Source organism: Myotis lucifugus, unplaced genomic scaffold, assembly GCF_000147115.1.
Source record: "Myotis lucifugus unplaced genomic scaffold, Myoluc2.0 scaffold_10, whole genome shotgun sequence".
Taxonomy (NCBI): domain Eukaryota; kingdom Metazoa; phylum Chordata; class Mammalia; order Chiroptera; family Vespertilionidae; genus Myotis; species Myotis lucifugus.
Window position 1 is genome coordinate 14,543,328 of NW_005871058.1, and position 23,326 is coordinate 14,566,653.

Below are 23,326 nucleotides of genomic sequence, written 5' to 3' on the forward strand. Positions count from 1 at the left end.
ATACTGTATTATATTATATATACAACAGTTATTCTATGTAATGCTTTTAAAACAGCAATGGGATCTTAGTATCAACAAATATATTACAGATATATAGTATTTCAGAATGTTTAAAAGGGTGTTCAAAAGGTAAAATCTCTCTTCACACAGAGAGCTTCAATTCAATTGGGGTTCTACATGTGCAGAATATTTTCAAATAATGAGAACAGAAATTGATCATCTCTGAAAAGTCAGATGTCAAGGTTTCTGGCATTTTATTATTATTTTTTTAATAGGAGCAGCTTCTACAATGGGTTGTGAAGAGGGTGTAGGATCAGAGCAATCAGTCTATATGCCAATAGACTTGATTTTCAGTGCCATCATTGGCACATGGATTGTGGGTTGCTTCCTGAACTAGAAAATGGTTCTTGGCCTCTCCCTTGACAGTGCATACTTTTAAATGGGATTTGAATTAAATGCTCTGTTCAAGGTTGATAGTCAGCAAGTGCATAAGTATGACAGTTGTGATTAATTGTGCCACTTCCCATTTAAAGCTGTTTCTCCTCTGTCATTTAACTTCTCAATGACTATTATTATGGATCAACCATGAAAATTAGCTTTTGTCCATTATAGTCTTGGACCTATAAATGAAATGTGGTATTGAGTTTAAAGCTATTTTGTAAGTTCTACTTTCCCATTTTATTAATTTGTGTTCCATTACAATAGAAATTTATGGTTTTACTGCTATATTGACATGATGCCTTCATCTGATATTTAGGAGCAGTTTCACTGAATGTTTCTCTCTATGTCTGGCCATTGAATATTTTGTAGCCCTCTTAATGTGTGTGTGTGTGTGTGTGTGTGTGTGTGTGTGTGTGTGTAGAAACTAAGCATTTGATTGTACTTAAATGAGGGGAGTTGGAGTGGAAGTCCATGTTGAGATAACATCACACATATTTCCAGAAAGAACTAATCCATCCTGCTAAGTCTATTCGAACAGTCCTATTTTCTTATTTCTCTTGAATTAATATCCTAATCATATTTCTGCCCTTTTCATTTCACATCAGCCCTTTTGCATGTCATTTGATTATATCATTTGATCACTGTGTTTCTCTGGCTAGAGTAAGTGGAGTTTGCACAGAGTATGTGATGCCTCAGAATTAACATGACATTAATTCTTCTTGGAGTATGAATTTTGGTCCATAGTAAGTAATTGGAAAGACTGTCTTTACATTATAACAAAGTCAGATGAAAGAAAAGAATATAAATTTTTTAATATCTTTAAAGATAAAACAATATTTCTAAAATTGCGTAATTAGAGCAAATACTAATTTATTGGGAGATAGCACCAGACCCCCGGGACATGCTAGTGAGCTTTTGTCTGTCACTGGGGATACGGAGGTGGTCACAGATGAGAAGCACTGTGACTTGGTATTATGGGCATGTGGGGTGACAGAAGGATGTCTTACTAGAAAGGTGAGAGAAAGGCAGTGGAAATTTATGACTAACACAAAATAATCTCTGAGTGGAGTTATTTAAAAATAAAATGAAAGATTGCTGTATCAACTATCCAAACTCCTGATAACACTCTTATATTCCTCCTTAAATATCATTTTCAGAGTTCAGCTTTCTTCCCAATGCTGATCTTCATGCTAGCCCTATATTTTTGCCTTACTTAGCTATAATTTAACATTCTCTGTGTAGCTAATTTACAAGCTGAGCTTCAAGGTAAAGAGAACCATCACCTGAATTGATAGTGTGGAACAAACATTAGCATCAAATTGGAAAGAGAGGTTCTTTATAAAACCTATAGTTGCTTTATTTATATAGAGATTATCTATCTATACAAAAAGATAGCATTTGGGTATAAAAAAAGCTATAGAAAGAGCATGGGCTTCGGAGTCAGAGAGTCTTTGGATGTCAATATTGTCTATTATTTAACAGTTTTGTTGTTGGGCATTTGCCCAGCTCGATCACTTTAGCCTCGATTTCTCTTTTCTAAAATGACAATAATAGCTCTCTCACTGAGCTGTTATGGGAAGTAAAAGAGATAATAGATGTCAACAATTGAACACAGAGGAGGCAGTCCATAAACATTAGATTATCTCCTCCCATCCTAACTTTTAAGATAGCTCATCCAAAATCAGGTAGCCTGAGCTTGATCTTGGGCCCATTACCTGTCAGATATTTCTTCATGTTCTGTGTGCTACACTTTTTTCTTTTTATCATTATCCCAGGACTGGTTGTAAAATGTTCCATTTAACATTGTCAGTTGACTCAGCTCTTAGGTACTATAATTTTATTTTAGTAGCTTATAAACTTTTATTGTCATAATTCACATTTGTGCCATTTTTCATCTGTCATTTCTAGTAGCTGATGGAAATCAGGAGTATCCTTGCAAAAGGAGATAAAGAGAACACTTTAGGTCTAGAATGGAACTAACTAAACTTCTTCAAATCTTAGGTTGGTTGAATAGGAAGATTAACAACATGAGAAAAAAATGTGCCCTATAAAGAGTCTGGGGAACAGTAAGTGACATTTGTTAATGCTCACAGTGAACCCGTTAAACATTTTAATGTTATAAACCAGCTAGTTAATAATGAGTTTAGATCACAGAAGTCCCCCAAATATTTCTTGTTCAATTAGAGTTATTTGTTAATTTTAAAAGAAACCCCAAAAACTAATTCGAAAGAATATATGCACCTCTATGTTCACTGCAGCGTTGTTTAGTATAGCCAAGATTTGGAAGCAGCCCAAGTGCCCATCAGTTGATGAGTGGATATAAAAGTTGTGGTACATGTATACAGTGGAATACTACTCACCATAAACAAAGAGAAGGAAATATTACCTTTTGCAAGAGCATTGATGGACCTGGAGAATATTATGCTAAATGAAATAAGCCAGTAAGAGAAAGACAAGTATATGATTTTGCTTATTTGTGGAATCTAGTGAACAAAATAAACTAATTCATGCACTTGCGGCGGGGGTGGGGGGAAGTGGGCCTTAGCTGTCAGTTGGACATTCCCTGAGGGCTCCGGGACTGTGAGAGGGTGCAGGTTGGGCTGAGGGACCCCCCTACCCCGGGCACACAAATTTTGTGCACCGGGCCTCTAGTATATATATATAAATTGATTTCAGAGAGGAAGAGAGAGGAAGAAAGAGATAGAAACATCAATGATGAGAAAGAATCATCTCCATGCATGCCCTTTATTATGGATTGAGCCCAATTCCCTGACTGGGAATCCCCCTGACTTCCTGGTACATAGGTTGATGCCACTGAGCCATACCAACCGGGCCCAGAGTACCTTTTTATCTACTAGATGGGATGCTTCCTGATTCACAAATCAAGCCAATTAGGTCTTCAAATTTACTCAGTTGAGTTTTGTTTGTTAACAGACTGAATAAATGAAATAAATATTAATGTAAGAAAATTACAAAACAAGGCTAAGGAAAGTAAAATGAAAGGAAATAAAGATGATAGTAGAAAATCAACATATTAAAGTATAGTAGATTTAATGGGTCTAAGTGCTGATTATTACTCAAAAAAATGTTACAACAAGAGCCCTTGACAAATCTGGTCAGAATACATAACAAAAAAATCAGAGAGTGATGAGTGTTCTATATTAATGTAAAAAATCTCATAGAAATGAGATAATTACCTAGGAAAATATTAATTGCCAAAATTGAACCAAGAAGAAATGGAAAACATAATAGCAAGAAGTAGTAGGGGAAAGTTACAAAGAATTACCTGCAAAACAGACATTAGGTTCTGAATGCACCTTTCAATTTTTATGGAAGAAATGAATCTTTCCTTTAGATCTTTCCAGAGTGTAGCAAAAAGATCATCAAGTATTGATGCTACCAAGTATTATTTATTTCTTGTAAGTAAAGGTGATTTAATATTTAAAAATCTATTAATTAAATATACTATATAATGTCAGGAGCAGTAAGAAAATCAAAAGGCGATCTCAAGAGCTGTTTAAGAAGCATTCAATAAAATGTAACCTGATTTGTTTAAATATCAGAAAACAAGAAATAGATATTTTCTTATACTAAAGAATACCTTTAAAATTATCTTTATAAATCTATAAATATGCTTATTAGAAAAATAAGAGAGATTAATATTAAGATCATAAGCAAGATAAAATGTGATTCTCTTCTGGTATTAACATTGCCCTAGAAGTTCTATGTCCTGATTAAAACACAAAACATAAGAGGTAATGTTGGAAATATGGATAAAAATTATATTTAAGCCCTGGCTGGATAGCTCAGTTGGTTAGAGCATTTCCCTGATATGTCAGGGCTGTGGGTTCAATCCTGTCAGGGCACATACCAGTACAAGAATCAACTAGTGAATGCATAAATAAGTGGAAGAGCAAATCAATTTCTCTCTCTCTCTCTTTCTTTCTCTCTCCCTCTCTCAAATAAAATTTTTAAAAAATTATATTTAAGATTAGATCATTTTGATTTAAACTAAAAGATCAACTAAAATTTTCTCATAAATTTAAAAAGTTCAGTGCAAGGTCTGGCTGGTGTGGCTCAGTGGTTGAGCATCAACCTATGAACCAGAGGTTAGGGTTCGATTCCCAGTCAGGCCATATACCCAGGTTGTGGGCTCAATCCCCAGTGTGGGACGTGCAAGAAGCAGCTGATCAATGATTCTCTCTCACCATTGATGTTTCTATCTCTCTCCTCCCTTCTTCTCTGAAATCAATAAAAATATATTTTTAAAAGTTCAGTGCAAGATGAAGACAAACATTGCTAATCTTATATAATAGTGATTATCTCAGTGAGTTGTGATGAGGGGAAATGATTCAGTTCATAACAGCAAAAAGAAAATGAGCATAAAATTCCTACAATAACTCTGACAAGAAATGTTCAGGATATATAAGGAAAGAAGAAAATTTTACTAAACTGAATTTTTAAACATCCTATATAATAAAGCCTAGGTGGTGTTACGCCCTTGTGCGATGCCCTCATGCAACATCATTACAAGATGGCCACCATAAGATGGCCGGCAGGGGAGGGCAGTTGGGGGCAAACAGGTCAGTAGGGGAGGGCAGTTGGGGGCGATCAGGCCAGCAAGGGAGCAGTTTGGTGTCAACCAGGCTGGCAGGTGAGTGGTTAGGAGCCAGCAGTCCTGGATTGTGAGAGGGATGTCCGACTGCCTGTGGGTCGGGCCTAAACCGGCAGTCGGACATCCCCTAAGGCAGTGGTCAGCAAACTCATTAGTCAACAGAGCCAAATATCAACAGTACAACGATTGAAATTTCTTTTGAGAGCCAAATTTTTTAAACTTAAACTATATAGGTAGGTACATTGTTATTAACTTAATTAGGGTACTCCTAAGGCTTAGGAAGAGCCACACTCAAGGGGCCAAAGAGCCGCATGTGGCTCTCAAGCTGGAGTTTGCCAACCACGGCCCTAAGGGGTCCCAGATTGGAGAAGGTGCAGGCTGGGCTGAGGTACACCCCCACTCCCCAATGCACAAATTTCATGCACCGGGCCTCTAGTTGAATAAATAAAAAAGTTATGCTATAGGTGTTGATGGAACATGAAATATTATAAAGGCTTTATATTTTTTCTAAAATTAACTTACCAAGTTTTACTTATTAAAAATAGAATTTGGAGAAAACTGATAAAATGATTCTGAAATTCATCTGAAAATATAAACCATAGAAATATTATTTTTATTACTGAAGAATAAACCATAAAGAGAAGTATAATATCTGATATGTAATTTTAATCACCAAATTGTAATAATTACAGAAAAGGTGATACTAAATCAAGAGATAGCTGAAACTGTTGGCAGCAGATGGCATGGGTGAAATTCCTCTGATGCTAGTGGGAGTGGGGTTCTTGCAATATCTTGAGATAAAGAATTTTCTAAGACTTGCATTTCTGATTTCTTATAAAACAACAAAAAGGGAGGTTTTTCATCACAACCAACTCTTCTTCAGCAGTTGAAGACCTGGATAACAACCTCAACACTATAACTTGGAAGTCATATGCTATTTATGAAACTGAAACCCTCGTACTCTAAGTAACGGTAGTAGTCTATTTTGAACCCTAAGATTCACTCACCTCAAGCACACATGGCATTATTTTCAGTGCTACAGCATATTGCTTTCTACTCGAGGCAGATTTCTGCCATCATTTTTTAGAGGAAAAAACACAATATTTCCTCTCTTTTTTTTCACTAATTACTGTTTAATTTTGAATGTAATAGAAGTTTTCAAATCTGAAAATGTGCCTTTTGGAATCTTTCAAATAATAATTGAGCACAGTAAGCAATTATTTCCCTCAGATTTTGTTAGTTTTCTTTTTTTTAACGTTAGTTTTTCTAATGCTAGTATCTATCAATAATCCAACATTGTTGAGACAAAACTGAAATGGATTTTATACCTCAGTTTATTTTAGACACATCTATGCTTTTTGCTTGGGAGCAAAGAAGTATGCAATTAAAAAGATGTAGCAGTCTTTCTCCAGGGGGGATGTGCTGAGGTGCCGCGGGAAATAAACCCTGTGCAGTGGAAAGAGCTTTGGTATCCGGAAGCCACCATTGCTATGTGATTTAGACAACTTATATAACCCTCTGAGCTCATTTTCTTCTTATATATGATGGGGCTACAAATATCTACCACCAAAGGATTGTTGTAAAGATTTAATGAAATAATATCTTTGTGAAATGCATATAGCAAGGTCTGCATGTAACTGACACTTAATAAATGTTAATTTCTTTCCTTCCTCCTTTCAGTAACCTGATTTAAATGCTTCATTTGAGATTCATAGCTCTCCTACCTGAGTTAATTTTTAAAACACATTAATTTTCATGATACCTGAAGGAAAGAATACCTAACAACTATATTCTACTTTGACTTTTCTGTCATTTTTTTCATATTTACCTAGTAAGTACTCAAATGATCACCTTTATTTCACAGATGAGGAAACAGAGGCACAGGGAGGCTGAGCTGTATTTCAAAAGTCCTTTAAAGGAGATAAAACAAATGTGTTGGGTAAAATGGGTGAGCTGAAATGGGTCCCAAATCTGCAAGAGCTCAATAGTTTGCTCTCATAACATTGTCAGCATGGACACTTTAATTTGCATTTCCACTTCTTGGGAACTGGGGATTAAAATGAAGTTGGTTTGCTGTTTTGGGGGATACTGTGCCTTTCAAAATTGTAGAGAATTCACTGTGCATTGTTCATCTGATCTGCACAGAGAACTGCAGGGTGATATTTGGGATAATAAGCTTTCTTATACTGTGAGTTTCTCCTCTTGAAGAGCACTGGGAGGTAAAAACCCATCAAGATAGTGTGTTCTCATGATGATTTCAATGAATTATCATGGAAATGAGTTTTAGAAGAGAGGTAATGCTTTGTGATAATAGCCCGATAATGTCATTAGGCATGAACTTTAATTGTAATAGCATTAGTCAAATGAATATATCTGATATTAATTTCAGTGTCAACTATTTCTATAAGGTTCTTCTTGTTAATTAAATATCAGACTTGGTATTATTAACTGAGTACTTACACATAGTAGGAACCCAGTATGTATTTGTGGACTGAATTAATAAGTCAATCTCTAAGTGGAGCTACTTAAAAAAGTAAAATGTTTAATTTAAATCATTTTATGGATATAGCAGGAACTGACTTTCCCCAATATCTGCTTATTTGTAAAGTCTGTTCTCTTATTTGCAACTCCAGTTAGCTAATGGTGTAGACTTACTAATTTCAGAATTTGAGAAGAAAGCTTTTCTCATTTTTTTTTGCGCATTTGGAAAGAAATAGCCTATAAGATTTACCCCAAATTATTTTAATTCAAGAGTAGAGTAGTGCCTTTCTTCCTGTATCTTGTAGTTTTTACACCATTTAAAAATCTATTGGGTAACTTCATACCTGCCTTGAGCACCTGAATGTCACTGGGCAAAATAATGCTTCAGGTAGTTTGGTTATCATTCTTTATCATCACCAATATTAACTGGGCCTTCAACACTGCCAACGATACCATTGTAATTAACTTAGTTATTAATAACAGGAAAGGAGCAAAGAGAAAGCCAGATATTCTAGGCATGTCATTTAGGCAGCTTCACCAGGAAACTACAACTTTACACTCCCCAGGGGTCCAACAAAAGGACTATGGATGCATGCCCAGTAAAGTAGAGGGGACTAGCAAAGGTGCTTGCTGTCAATCACACTTGGGAACAGAGATGGTTGGCCAGAATGGGTGTGGCCACTGCAAGTGGAAATTTGGGATATTTAATCCTCTGAACAAAGCAATTTTCCCTCTTGCTGCTCTTGTGCTTTTGGACCATTGGAGCTCTTGCTGCTTGGGGTGTGCTCTCCTGCATTTGCTGTGGACCACGTGGATCACCCCCTACACTACACACACACACACACACACACACACACACACACACACACACATGACTAATGGACTGCAACTAGCCTGATGCTGTACTGGACCCGGCTCCAATATGGAAGGGAAACCCTTGATGCTGATTTTGCTTCTAGCTGTACTGAAACCCTAGCTACACTTCTTCTATGACTGGACTAAGAGAAATGGACCCTGGAAACTCAGGGGTGGAATTCCATACAAATAAAAATCACTCATTTTCCTATGCAAGTCTCAGAACATTTACTGGGGAAAAGGACCCCCCACTTCATCCGTTATCACCAGCATCTTAACATTTATCTGCTAAATCAGCTTTGCTCACTCTTGCCATGAGTTCGTATTCCCCTGTTCTTTGTATTCATCCTCATCCTAATCCCCTTTTGCTCTCATGTTTGACTTGCTGCTTTTTAAAGAAAATTGTGGGCCTTGAAAGGAAGGCTCCAGCGTCTCTCCAACACCAGAGCTACCCCCACTTGCACCAGCACCATTCTCTCCTTTCTCTCTGTTTCAGTGCAGAGAAGTATCCATTCTTTGATAAGTCAATCTCCCTTCTTTCACTTGCATTTTTAACTTCTCCAGATATTTTTATCTGTTAAATATGCTCAAGATTTCTCAAATAAGAAAGTATCTTGAACCCACATCCAAGTTTCCCAGATAAAATATAGGGCTCATAGTTAAATTTGAATTTTAGAACAACAATAAATTATTTTATAGGATAAGCATGCCCTGAATATTGTACAAATAATTTTTTTGTTTATAGTATACCCACAATATTTCATCAGACATATTTATACTAAAAATTATTCACTGTGCACCTGAAATTCAATGTAACTGGGTCTCCTATATTTTTATTTGCTAAATCTGGCAAATCCTTTTACATCTCCATCTAGCCACCATTTTATTTAAATCTTCAATGCTAACTTCTTCAAAAGAGGTGTTTAATGCAATTCCTTTATTTCTTCCCTTACTAGGTATTTCTTCACCCTACTCCAACCAGGTTCTCATTCCCCTGTCACCACTGAAGTGACTCTTACTAAAGTTATTAGTGATCATAATGTTGTTAAATCTATGAATACTTTTCAGTCTTCATTCTACTTGATCTCACAGTAGCATTTAATACAATTTACTAATTCCTGCTTGAAATAACCCTCTCTGTTATCTTCAGTGAAATATACATATGCATACACACATATGTATGTATATTAATATATATATACACACACATATGTGTATAGATCTACATTTTTTCTCTCCCACATCTCTGGCTGCTAATTTTCTTTATTTGGCAGCCATTTCTCCTCCATTTAACCTCTAATATTGAGGATTTTCAGGTCTAGGTCCCGGGCTCCTTTTTCTCCTCATTCTTAATACTCACACTAGGTAATTTCATTCACTTCTCTGGGTTCAAATGCTATTTTTGTGCTAAAGTTTCTCATATTTATATATCTGACCCAGATCTTTTTTCTGAGCTCCAGATATTTCTATATGGATGTCAAACAAGTATGTCAAACTTAATGTGTTAAAAAATGAATGGGTGACAAGTTTTTAAATCTATTCGTCTTCTGGTGTTCTCCATTTAGAAAATGGGAGCTTTGTCTACCCAGTTTCTCTTGGAAGAATTTGGGATGCCTTCTTGATACCTCTCCTTTTTGTACCCTACTGCCCCCTGACTCTATCAAAACTATCACTAAGGACTATTGATTCTACTTTAAAAATCAAGCTTATTGGGGGGATAAGGACACATTTGTAATATCTTATTCAATAAAGGGAAAAATACTTAAAAAAGAAAAAAAATAGGAGACCCAAAGGTACAAAAAAAAAAAAGAAAAGAAAAGAAAAGAAAATTTGTTGGCAAAGAGGGCATGTGAGATAGTAAATTTGTGGGGGTCAAGACAGGCTGGTTTTTTTTGTTTGTTTCATTGTGTCCCCCATCCCAGTTTGAGAGGCAACAGGGGCATTGGGAAGAACAGACACTCTAAAATCCAATAAACTACATTTTGAATTAAAAAAAATCAAGTTTATATCCATTCATTTCTCTCCAACTGCTTACTTCCTCATTAATTCATCACTATCTAGATTAGCCTGGGTGACTTCAGTTGCACCCTTCTTACTTCTCCCAAACCACTCTTTTTCTCTTCCAAATTATATTACATCCACAGTGATCTTAAAGCCAAATAGATCATGCCACTCACCTGATGCCTTTATGAATTCTTATTAACTTCAAATTAAATAAATCCCTGTAAACCAAGGACCCTGCATGATTTTGCTTCTAACTTTATGTGATTCTATCCTCATATTCTCTGAATATTTACTGAAAATTTTTAGGTTACTGATCTTCTTTGAGTTCCTCTGATGTGCCTCTTGATTCTCTACTTCCAAGCCTTGGTATATGTGCTCTTTACCGGAAATACTTCACTCCTGTGCTTACCAAGCCAAATACAACCCATCCTTCTAGTGTCGACTTTATTCACATTTTCAGGTCCTCTTAGTGTGGACATGGGTGTGATTCTAACTATCTAGATTTCTAAGTTTGCCATGCAAAGGGACCTCCACTAAGGACATGGGTACATGAGGCCAAGAAGAATCTCAGAGCACTGCTTTATTTTAGCTCATCCCAATCTAGACTTGGAATTGAAGTTGAATAGGACGACGGAGCTCTTCATTTATGGAATACACTCTTTTTTGAATAATTATTAAAGTGCCATACCAGAATATTGTATCCATGACAATCCTAGCTCACTCTGAAAATGTTGAAATCTCACTCAAATTACAACAGCAACAACAAAACCATTTTTTGTGCTTTGATTTATCTGGTGCTTTATATTTAGTTCCTCTTCTCATAGAATTCTTGGAAGATAGTAGTGACACCATTTTAGGGAAGGAGAAACTGAGTCTCAGAAAGTCAAATAATGTGCTCCAGATCTCACAGCTCTTTTTTTTTAAAGTTTAAATTCAGGTTTATCTGACTCATAGTTGTGCCCCTTCTACCTCTTGTGAGCCAATAGCCATGAACAGTTGCTTTCCATAGTCTGGAGGGTAATTTGGACTCTGCCCTGATACTGTTGAACCCTAAGGCCTCTGAGCAGCTCCAAGGGTTTCTGTAGAGGTGAAGGCTGAGGGTGTAGAATAAATTGTTTCTGAAATGCATAACCCCATTGTACAAGGAGGGTTCTGCATCTAATTCCAACTGAGGACCATAAGGGGGGTTTGCCCATGGGAACTGTTGGGGTCCTGCCTAGTTAGCCACAGGAACTCTGGCATTAAGCCAGTTGACAGGCAGTAGAGTTTGGCTGACTAAAGATAGATTATGGGGAAGCAGGCCACTTCTTTTCCCCTCTGGGTTTAAAAATCTGTCATCTCAAAACCCATGTGAAGTTGGACCTGAGGCTTTGATCTGAATTTGAAGAAACACATCTCTGGAAAAATAAGCATGGGCCTGTGAAACCCAGATGAACACCCTTCCAGATGCATAATAAATATTTTCTTCTTTCAAGTTTACTGCAACTGCAAACTCCCCTTTCAAGAGTGACTAGGTGATTCATGCTGACATGGCTGTCAGGGGCCTCAATAATCATAGACATTTAAATGAGAATTTTAAAAGATCATATTTTTTTTATTTAAAATGATCTTGATGGGAATTAAACAGCTAAATTCTTTGTTCCTTTCCTGAATTCTGAGGAAGAAGGACTAGCAGGGACAATAAGATGTATACCTTGACCTCTTGATTCTGTCCAATTATTCCTTTTCTCTTAGACATTTTGCTTTGGATCTTTCAATCACCTGCACGTCCATAACAAAGATGTCATTTTCCACTGAATGCTATTTTGTTAGTTTTTGTCAAAAGGTAAGCTCGAACTCATGTGTGAGAAAATTGATCTGGTTGCTAATGGGATATAGTTGAAATAAGCAGTTTGACTGACTTCTTCACTCCTTTATATTAGCATTGCTACTTTTAGATAAACTATTCCTGAAATGATTAGTGTAGGAGGATGGGTTTAGTCTTGTATCTTCTCCTTTAAAGCACTGAGTTAGAGATCCCAGAAGGATCAGTTTTCTCACTTGTACTGAAAATGTCACTCTAACAGCTATCTGTCTGCACAGTCAAGTTTTGAGAAATCTTTTGAATTTACCGCATTCACACCATTCTCCATCATGGTGCTAAAAATGACTAATGTAGCTTGGAGACTGGGAGACTGTGATAGCTGATTATCTTTTCCAATCATGCACTAACACTCACACACTCTCATATGCACACATGCTCAGCTGACATGAATCCGTAAAGGTTTAAAATATCCTATGTGCTAAATGGAATGTGGAGGCATGTGGGGTGCTTGAGCATATTGTAATAGTGTTGGTTTTATTATGGTCAGCTCTGTCAAAAAATTGGCCTGGTTGTTTGACTAAACTGATTTCGTTTGTAACCAAATGGGCCACTATAATATATGACTTAATTTTATATTTAAAATAATCTCTGACATTAAAATTTTCAAATGCCTTATTTAATTTTATCTTCTTATCATCTCTGAGAAAAGTGAAGTACAGCATTTCCTTTTTTAAATAAGAGGAAATAAGAGAGATGATGACTTACCCAAAGTCAGGCACAAGGTCAAAGGACCCCTCTCTTTTAAGGGCTCTAATTAGTCACTATAAGTCAGTATAGGGTCACTAGATCCAAATCATGTAAATGCACTTCATTTTCTTTCTTGATAAATGCTAAAGGGACTGTCATAAACAAAGCCATATACTATTCTGAGGAAAACATATGACAATGTGTCTTGTGATGTCATTCAGGGAATGATGGAGCAGTGTGGAGGCTAAATATAGTAATTAAATGAAGTGGGAGCTGATTAAATCCCAAGGGGAAGGGTTAGTTGATTGTCATTAACTTGCAGTGAGGTCTTTAGGAATTTTCCACAGGCTCTATTTTTGGTTCTGTCCAATTCAACAATTTATCAATTACCTGGAAGAAGTCTAGTTACTTGTTTCTAAATTGGCACATGACGCAAAGCTAATAAAGAAGTGAAGATTAGTAATTCAATGGATGACAGAATTAAGTTTTTAAAATGTGTCATTTAGGATGATGAGCTGACATTTATTAAGGATAAATATAAATTCATGTGTTTAATTAGAAAAACATTGTGATAAGATGAGTGAAACTGAATGGGGAGAAGCTGCTAAAAATAGAAAATACTTCAGGTTTTAATTGACCATAAGCATGATGCACTACTGAAAAAGTCAACACAATCCCTGTTGGAATTCAGAGAGAGAGAGAGAAGGGAAGAGAGAGAGAGAGAGAGAGAGAGAGAGAGAGAGAGAGAGAGAGAAGGTTGGTCAGTGTGACATATCTATCATCTTAAGTATTGTGTTTGATTCTGGAAACCATATTTTAAGAAAGATACTAACAAATTGTTGCTTGTTTAATCGATGGAGGGGTTTTTATAGTGAAAAATCAGGTAATCAAGCAATGTGAGAAAACTGGGGTAGTTCATCTATAAAATAGAAGAGGATCATAACAGCTCTTTATTGAGCATTTACCATATGTATTAATTACTTAATCCTCAGAAAAACATGATGAATTATTTATTGTCATTATTGGCATGGAAACTGATAAGGACACATAGCTAAATTATCTGAATTCAACTCCAGAAGCTACTTTCTTAACCCTGTTCCACATTATTTCTCTGAATGTTAATCAAATGCTTGAAGAGTTGCTATGTGGACAGAAAATTAGGCTTTTTTTCTGTGGGACATAATTCTCAACAGATAGGCAGACTCAGTTTGGTTGCTTTTCTGACCAAAGTCTTTATGGGGAAAATTTTCCAAGATCATTGGTTAATCAATACACAATTTCTCTTTGGTTGCATAGACATGATTTCTGGTGAATTACAAGAAAAAAAGGATCATCCAGATAGCCCTATTTGCACAGGATTTACCTTTTCTGAAGATTATCTATGGGAGCTACGATGCATTATTAAATTTGTCCTCATTGAAATACCTAATAAGAATATAATGACCAGTTTGTTTTAAAATACACTAAAGAAAGACAGCAGGCGGGATCTCATGAGAAGTTACATTCTGTAATTACCTCTTCATATAAAAAAAAAGACAATTCTCAGAAATTAATGAATACAGCAGGAGTTTTTTCCTATTTTAATTGCAAAAGTGGAGCAATTAAAGAATTAAGGAAACTACACTGGCAAAACCCCTCTTCTTAAGGTTTTTGTCTCCCAATTTTCTAGTCATCAAATCAATGTAGATATAAACATACCGTAGACCTATTTTTACCTTCTGAGATGAGATATACCAACTCCACCAGCAGTGCCCCCATGAAACAACCAAATCCATTGAACAGGGTCAAAAAATTCATCAAGGTTCCTCTGATGGTACTTGGAACAAATCTGGATGATATTACAGAGACTAAGAGAAAAAACAGGTCAGAATTAGAATAATCTCTCTAACATACTTTCATAGATACTGTTCAAATTAGTGTTGATTATATCTCAAAGAAAGGTTACTGATGGGATTAAAATTACTACAATAAGATATATTATGATATTAAAATTTTTAGATGTCTATAAGAAATAAAATATGGCAAAATATGTCCTTGTACAGCTACAAGAAAAATTTGATCAATTAGTGGTTGGGTGTCCAAATATACTACGCAGCCATACAAAAGCATGAAAATTTGCCTTGTGTTACAACCTGCATGGCCTTGAGGGTATTATGCTAAGTGAAATAAGTGAGATGGAGAAAGACTAATACCCTATGATTTCATTTAAATGTGTAGTCTAAAAACAACAACAAAACAAAACTCATAGGTACAGAGAATAGAATGGTGGTCGCCAGAAGGGAGAGGTGTCAGGTGATAGGTAGAATTGGTGAAGGGTATGAAGAGGTACAAACTTTCAGTTATATTATAAGTAGCTGATGGGGATGTAATGTACAGCATGATGATTATAGTCAGTAATTTTATAGTGCATGTTTGAAAGTTGCTAAGACAGTAAATCTTATAAGTTGTCATCATACACACATATAAATAAACCCATCAAAATTCATAATTTTTCATGGTGACCTATGGTAACTAGACTTCTTGTGGTGATCATTTTGCAGTGTATTCAAATATTTAATCACCAGAGGCCCGGTGCATGAAAATTCATGCACTGGAGGGGGGGTCCCTCAGCCTGGCCTCCTCTCACAGACTGGGAGCCCTCAGGGGTAGGAGGCAACCAGGCGATCAGGGGAAGGCAACACCTCCATCACACCTCTGCTGCTGCCACTGCCAGCAGCGCAAGCCTTGGCTGGCCCTGGTTACCTGAGCCTCAGGTGGTCCTGGGCAGCTGGGCAACTGACATCCGAGGCTTGCCTGTCCCTTGGGCTGGCCCTGGGCGGCTGGGCAGCTGACATCTGAGGTTTGCCTGCACCTTGGGCAAGCCCGAGGCGGCTGGGAAGCTGCCATCCGAGGCTTGCCTGCACCTTGAGCCGGCCCTGGGCAGCTGGGGGGCTGAGGGAACTGGGGGACACCACCATTTTGTGGCTGTGAGTGCTGCCATCTTTGAGGGCATGGCAGTCAATTAGCATATTCCCTCCTTATTGGCTGTGGGTGCCACCATCACAAAGATTAGTATATTTCCTCTTTATTAAATAGGATTAGGTCATACGCCTGAAACTAATATAATGTTATATATCAATTATACCTCAATAAAAAAGAAAAAGTTAAAATAATTTTTGATATTATAAATAGATGAAAATAAGTATGTATAATTTTGAACATACCATATTAACATAACTACTAAAATATGTATGACAATCTAAGGCATATATGCTGAAATATGTATGATATATATTATATCTGGGATGTAATTCAACATTATACAACAAGAAGGAACTTAGTATGCAAATGAGGGTAGAGATAAAACAAGTTTGGCTGTGAGTTGAAAATTGTTGAAGCTGGAACATGGGTACAGAGGAATTTATTACACTAATCTTTGTACATGCAGGGCAAAAAAATTGTAAGAAAATATATTGAATAACAGGAACAGTTTTAGCTTTGAGTGGTTGAATTATTGGATTTTTACTTTGTCTTCTCCTTGCTTTTTTGTACTTGGCAAATTTTATTACAATGAGAAGTCATAAGTAAACATTAAAGCTCATTTAAAAAAGAAAAGTGGCGCCCTAGCTTGTTTGGTTCAGTGGATAGAGCGTCGGCCTGCAAACTGAAGGGTCCCAGGTTTGATTCTGGTCAAGGGCACATGCCCAGGGTTGTGGGCTCGATCCCCAGTAGGCAGTGTGTAGGAGGCAGCCAATCAATGATTCTCTCTCATCATTGATGTTTCTCTCTCTCTCCTTCCTCTCTAAAATCAATACAAAAATATATTTATATTAAAAAGAAAAGTGGTGATAAATCAACATATTGTGAACATTAAAAGTTTAGTTTCCTTCTCTATAAAAAGAAAAAGAACTTTTTTCTCTGGAAAATTTCACTCCTGGTTTAGCAGCTGCTCTTTACCCCAGTAAATTACTTGTCCAGCTCTTTTACTTTTTTCATTATTTTTAAAAAAGTATATTTTTATTGATTTCAGAGTGGAAGGGAGAAGGAGGGAGAGAGATCAAAACATCAATGATGAGAGAGAATCATTGATTGGCTGTATCTTGCATGCCCCACACTAGGAATCGAGCCCACAACCCAGGCATGTGCTTTGACCAGGAATTGAACCGTGACCTCCTGGTTCATAGGTCGAACTCAACCACTGAGCCATACCGGCTGGGCTATCCAGCTCTTTTAAACCAACTTACTAATCCTATATAATACAAGGGTAATATGCAAATTGACCCTAATGGTGGACCAACTGGGCATGACTGGTTGCTATGATGCGCACTGACCACCAGGAGGCAGATGCTCAATGCAGGAGCTGCCCCCTAGTGGTCAGTGTGCTCCCACAGGGGGAGCTCCACTCAGCCACAAGCCAGTCTGATGGTTGTGAGCGTAGTGGCAGTGGCAGGAGCCTCTCCCGCCACCTTGGCAGCGCTAAGGATGTCCAACTGATGGCTTAGGCCCGCTCCCCCAGGGAAGCTGCCAGTCAGGCATGCCCCGAGGGCACCTGGGCTGCCAGAGTGATGTCTGAATGCCAGCTTAGGCCCGATCCATTGGCAGCAGGCCTAAGCTGGCAGGTGGACATCCCCTGAGGGGTCCTGGACTATGAGAGGCACAGGCTGGGCTGAGGGACCCCCCAAGTGCATGAATTTTCATGCACCGGGCCTCTAGTACATAATATAAATGTACTAATGTTCCTTTCTGCATTCAGTTAGCATTTCTGTTTTGCTTTCTGCATGTCCTCCACATGTTTTCATTTATCATCCAATAAACATTGAAAGACATTCCTATCTGTGCCCTAGGAAATGTGCTGAGTGCTGTGGCTGAGGGTGAGAAAAGGCATGGGTATTTTTTCCCTGGGTTTTAAACTCTGAGAGGGCAGAGAGCAGAGATATGCACAATACTAAGGGCAGTGCTAAACAGGCACTTAATAGCACACATACTTATTGGAGATGAAGATGATGATAGTGATAAAGAGAATACTGTGGAGAAGGATGTCAGTATTGGTGGCAAGGGGCTGTGGGTACCCCAGCTTTCCTGTGCAGTGCAAATCACCATCAGGAGCCTGAGGACAAGCTGCAAGTTTTTTTCAGGAAGATCCGAAGGATAGTGAGAGAAATGTTGAAGAAGCATTGGGAAGAAAGGACTCACAGTTATAAAAAGGATTTGTCTTATGAACTTTCCTCTCTATAAATATGAAAAGACAAACAATGGGCGGAAAGACTAAGTTGGGTGATTTCTTTCACTGAGAAAAAGCAGAACTTACAAGCCCATTATTACTCTGCTAGTTAATTATTAATCCTATGCTTTTCTCTTGCTAGAACTTCTGGTGCGGTATATAATTCATGAACACACTTTGCCAGCCTCTGCCTGCTGGTTAATCTCTCTTTGGTGTCATTTTAGGCATTTTGAAAGCCTCCAGTTCGCTTTTATGGGACTTAGCTTTTCGAGTCCTCGGGTCTCTATATTCAGGCATCTTCATGTTCTGATCTTTTTCAACTTTAGTAATCATCAACTTGGGCTTCATGGTATTCCTTTTAGTACACTATGCTATGGATATTATCAACAAGTCTGTCACTGCTCTCAAATTATCATTTACTATGAAGACACAGTAAAAACTATTCAAAGTGTATGTAAAAGCTGGTCTTCTTGCCAATGAGAGCTGAAATGTGCCTCCAGGTGGAGACTGGTTAGTGTTTGTAAAAATGTTCCATCACAGAGCATGCAGAATCTACAAATTATGGGCCATCACCACCTTCCTGAGGCACCCGGTACTGGGGACTCATTGCTAGAAATTACTTTTGCTCCAATTGTTTTTAAACAGTTAAAATGTGTTTATTGTGTTTGGTAAGAAGTTATTTTGACCATATGGAGAACTACCAATGTCTAGAAAATTGAACTTTATCTTATTACTACTTTCAGGTCATTATTGCTTTCTCATATCTAAAAAGCTTTAGATTTGAACCTCATATTATCCAATTATATGACCTAATACTTCTCTTTTGTGCTATCATCTGCCAATTTTTAGGCCATTTCCCTCTATTATTTATTTGTCAGCTCCTTTCTTATCATCACACCCTCCAGTTCTAATCCTGCCTTAACTCTTGGCAGTTTTGACATACATATAGATTGTCCTTTCAATCTTCCATTCTGCCAAATCTTGGTTTCTCATCCCTTGTCCTCCTTCCTTTTCAATATCATTGTCCTCCACTCTACTTTAGCCATTCACTGAATCTTGTACCCCCGACTAGGGTTGGTGAACTGTGGTCAGGTAAGGTCCAACTTGACACCTATCTATACCAATAAAAGCCTATGTGGTTGTCACACCATCACACTGTCACACCGTGATGCTCTCACGCCGTAACAACCCATCACCAGGAGACTGCGTGCACAGTGTGCGCATGCGCAGTTGAGCGGGGCTGCATGAGCTGTGAGGTGCATGCGGGTGGGTGGGGACTTGATGCTGCGTCCCCTGCAGGGACTTGACCAGGAGGTGCATTGGGGGAGCAGATGGCGGCTGCTGCTGCACAGGGCTGGCCAGAGGCTCAGGCAAGCCACCAATGGCAGCTGCCACTGCCCAGGGCTGGCCCGAGGCTCAGGCAAGCTGCAGATGATGGCTGCTGCTGTGAGGGCCTGAGGCTCAGGCAACAAGGGCCAGGCCAAGGCTTGTGCAAGCCACAGTGGCTGTGAGGGCCAAGGCTCAGGCAGCCTTGCAGCCGGCAGTGACAGCAGCAGAGGTGTGATGAGGGCGTTACCTTCCCCTGATTGCTGGCTCGCCTCCCACAGAGGGAGGCCAGAGGCAGCAGCAGTGAGGGGGTGATGGGGTGGTGCATTCCCCTGATCGGCTGGTTTTCTCCTGCAGAGTGAGGCCAGACTGTGGCTTAGGACATCCCCTGAGGACTCCCAAACTGTGAGAGGGGGCAGGCTGGGCTGAGGAATCCCCCTTCCTCAGTGCATGAATTTTCATGCACCGGGCCTCTAGTCCTATATAATAAAAGGCTAATATGCAAATCAAACAAACGGTGAAACGACCAGTCACTATGATGCACACTGACCACCAGGGGGCAGATGCTTAATGCAGGAGCTGACCCCTGGTGGTCAGTGCACTCCCACAGGGGTAGCGCTGTTCAGCCAGGGGCCGGACTCACAGCTGGTGGGTGGTAATGAGTGAGGGGTCCCGGACTGCGAGAGCCCAGACTGCGAGAGGGATGTCTGACTGCCGGCTTAGGCCTGATCCCAGAGCCTAAATGATAATAATAATAACAGCACTTGTTATAGCTGCTAATTATTGAATGCCACCTACAAACCGGACACACTGCTTTTTCCTTTACATAAAATATTTCATTTAATCCTTACAACAACATTCCCCATTTTACAGATGATGAGAAAGACTCAGAAATACAGAATAATTTTGTCAAGGTCACACAACTACTCAGTGGCAAAACTGGGTTTTAATTCAGATCTGTCTTTAAGACCATGGATATTAACCTTTACGTTGTACTGCAAGAGTAATTCTTGATTTTACTTTTGAAACACCTTTCTACACTATGGAATTTAACTCTCAAGGAGTAGTTTACATTCCCATTGATTGTTATACTGATGCTTTGATATAAAGAAGAATTATAATTATTTTCATTTTAAAGATCAGAAAGGTGAAACTTAAAGGCTAAATTAATTTTCAAGGTCACACTTGTAGTAAATGACAAAACTGGAAGTCCAAATAAAGTCTTTTAAAAAACATCCTATATAATAAAGAGGTAATATGCAAATTGACCATCACACCCTCACACAAGATGGCCACCCCCATGTGGTCAAAAGATGGCCACCACAAGATGGCTGGCAGGGGAGGGTAGTTGTGGGCGATCAGGCCTGCAGGGAAAGGCAGTTAGGGGTGACCAGGCCGGCAGGGGAGGGCAGTTGGGGGCAATTGGGCTGGCAGGGGAGCAGTTAGGCATTAATCAGGCTGGCAGGCAGAAGCGGTGAGGGGCAATCAGGCAGGCAGGCTAGTGGTTGGGAGCCAGCAGTCCTGAATTGTGAGAGGGATCGGGCCTAAACCAGCAGTTGAACATCCCCTGAGGGGTCCCAGATTGGAGAGGGTGCAGGCTGGGCTGAGGAGACCTCTCCCCATTCACAAATTTTGTGCACTGGACCTCTAGTACATATATGTTTATTTAATTCAGAGAGGAAGGGAGAGGGATAGAGAGATAGAAATCAATGATGAGAGAGAATCATTGATTGGCTGCCTCCTTCATGCTCCCACTGGGGATTGAGCCTGCAACCTGGTGTCCTGAGCCAGAATTGAACTTTGACCTCCTGCTCATAGGTCAGTGCTCAACTGTTGAGCCACACCGGCCAGGTCAAACAAAGTCTTGTGGTTCCTACCCCATGACCTCTATAGTGGATAAGTCAATTGAATTAGTTGGACTTTAGTTTCCTGACAGGTAAATCAGGGAGGGTGAGCTAAGTGATTTATATCACATAACCTGCCTTTTGTGTTTTGAATGGGTATTGCTGCATTATAGGGAAATTTCCTGACTGTATTCACTCATCACCTTTATTCATTACCTTTCTTCCTATCTAGACTGCAAAATTTAGTCTGACTAGTTCCAACAGTTTTCTGGAAACAACATCAGGGAAGTCACAAACACTTGTGTGGTGGCTTCTTTTATACCTTTTTTTGTATTCCTCGTAGTGTCCAATGATATCAACATCTTAGAATCTCACAAAATAATTTATTCATGCAAAATATATGCAATGAGATGATTTAAAATTATATAAAAGAGGTCTCACACAAAAATATGACTGTAATTATACAAACTTGATTTTATTTTGACTTTTTGCAATGAATTGCTTTGATATATATAAATGCCCAATGCACAAAATTCATGTAAGAGTAGGCCTTCTTTCCCCCTGCTGCTGGCACCGGCTTCCCTCTGGCACCTAGGACCCAGGCTTCCCTTGCAGCCCCGGCTTCTTCCGATAGGTCGTCCAGTCTAGTTAGCATAGTATGCTTTTATTATTATAGATATCTTTATTAAACATATATAGTTAAGAAATTTGAAAATAATTCTGAAGATAATAGAGTAATTAAAGTTTTAGATACAATGAAATTATTAGAATTGCCATTTAGGATGATTACTCCAAAGGTTGTGTATTGAGTAGATAGAATGTGAGAGATATTAAAATGAGAAAGATAGGAAGTTATAAAAATAAGCTTGGTGAAGTATAATTGGGCTTGAGTTACAGAGTTCCCACTTCAAGGCAGTATAAGGAAGACAGAATATAAGACAATAGATTACACTGATAAATGTACTCATACTGTATTTCACACACTACTGTATTTCAAGAAGTCACTGAAATATTTTAATGAATTTTAAAGTGACTAGTTTAGTTAAGAACAGCCATCTAGACAATCCAGAAAACCTGGATATTTAATAAAGTTATTTTGAATCTGTCTTATGAAACGCTAATGATCACAATCTAGTTTAAAGACATTGAATTATCTGGAAAATTGCCTAATTTTCATTTCATTTGCATAGGCTCCCAAACTACATTATAAATGCCATTTTTGGAGGATTTATCTCTGAGTGAGAGGGAGGGAGATGAGAAGAGGGAAGGTAGAAGAGAAGAGTTTTCATCTGAGTGTGTTGGAGTTTTCTTCTAAGTTTTAGCAAAGTTTTTTCTCCTTTCACGTATCTGACCAAATGGTTACTGCTTTGAATGAGGTTAGTAAAATCTTTCATTTCATTTACGTTCAGGTAGAATTAATAATTGTTCTGTATGTGACAGAGGAATGAAGAAAAATTAAACATTAAAAAAAAGAGGGGGATAAATTGGCTTCTTCTGAAACATGGGAAATTTCCAGGCAGTGACTAGATTGCCAGCTACTTGAGGTGATGTGTTCTGTGTAGAAATTCAGTGTATCCTAACATGAGGTGATAAACTTGTTACTCACAGGCTGGGTTAACCAGTGTTTCAGCCACTCCAAGTAAAACGTACTGAAGAACCAGGTGGAAACAGGGCATGGAGGAAACAGTGAGAATTTTGCCTGAACGAAGCTGCTCCACTGGAGGGAAGTGTTTTCTGTGTATTTCAAAGAAGCCAGCTACCATCACAGACAATGCAGCAGAAAGTTGTCCAGCCACTGAAGGAGAGGAATGCAAAAGAAAAAATATTAAAGAAAGAGCCCAAGTCAGTGTAAGTGGCCATAGCATTTCTTACACATTAACTCTAGGGAATGTTTCCTCAACATTTTTTTTCCCCTTTAAACATTCAGGTGCTGGCTGACCATCCTTTGCAGAGGCTCCAGTAGGCTGTGGCTGCATTGCCTCCCTATTTCCTGACTTACTGGTCATATG

The 23,326-nt window shown here is 38.4% G+C and overlaps 1 protein-coding gene across 1 annotated transcript in view; it reads right to left on the reverse strand.

Annotated features, from left to right (window-relative positions):
• Positions 1-23,326, reverse strand: part of SLC15A5 (solute carrier family 15 member 5) — a 76,068-nt gene that overhangs the window by 6,153 nt on the left and 46,589 nt on the right. Inside the window, exons 6-7 of the mRNA XM_006084293.3 lie at positions 22,924-23,112; positions 14,663-14,794 (exon numbers count right to left, since the gene is read on the reverse strand). Of these exons, the coding sequence (XP_006084355.1) occupies positions 14,663-14,794; positions 22,924-23,112 (321 nt within the window). The remainder of the gene's footprint in view (positions 1-14,662; positions 14,795-22,923; positions 23,113-23,326) is intronic.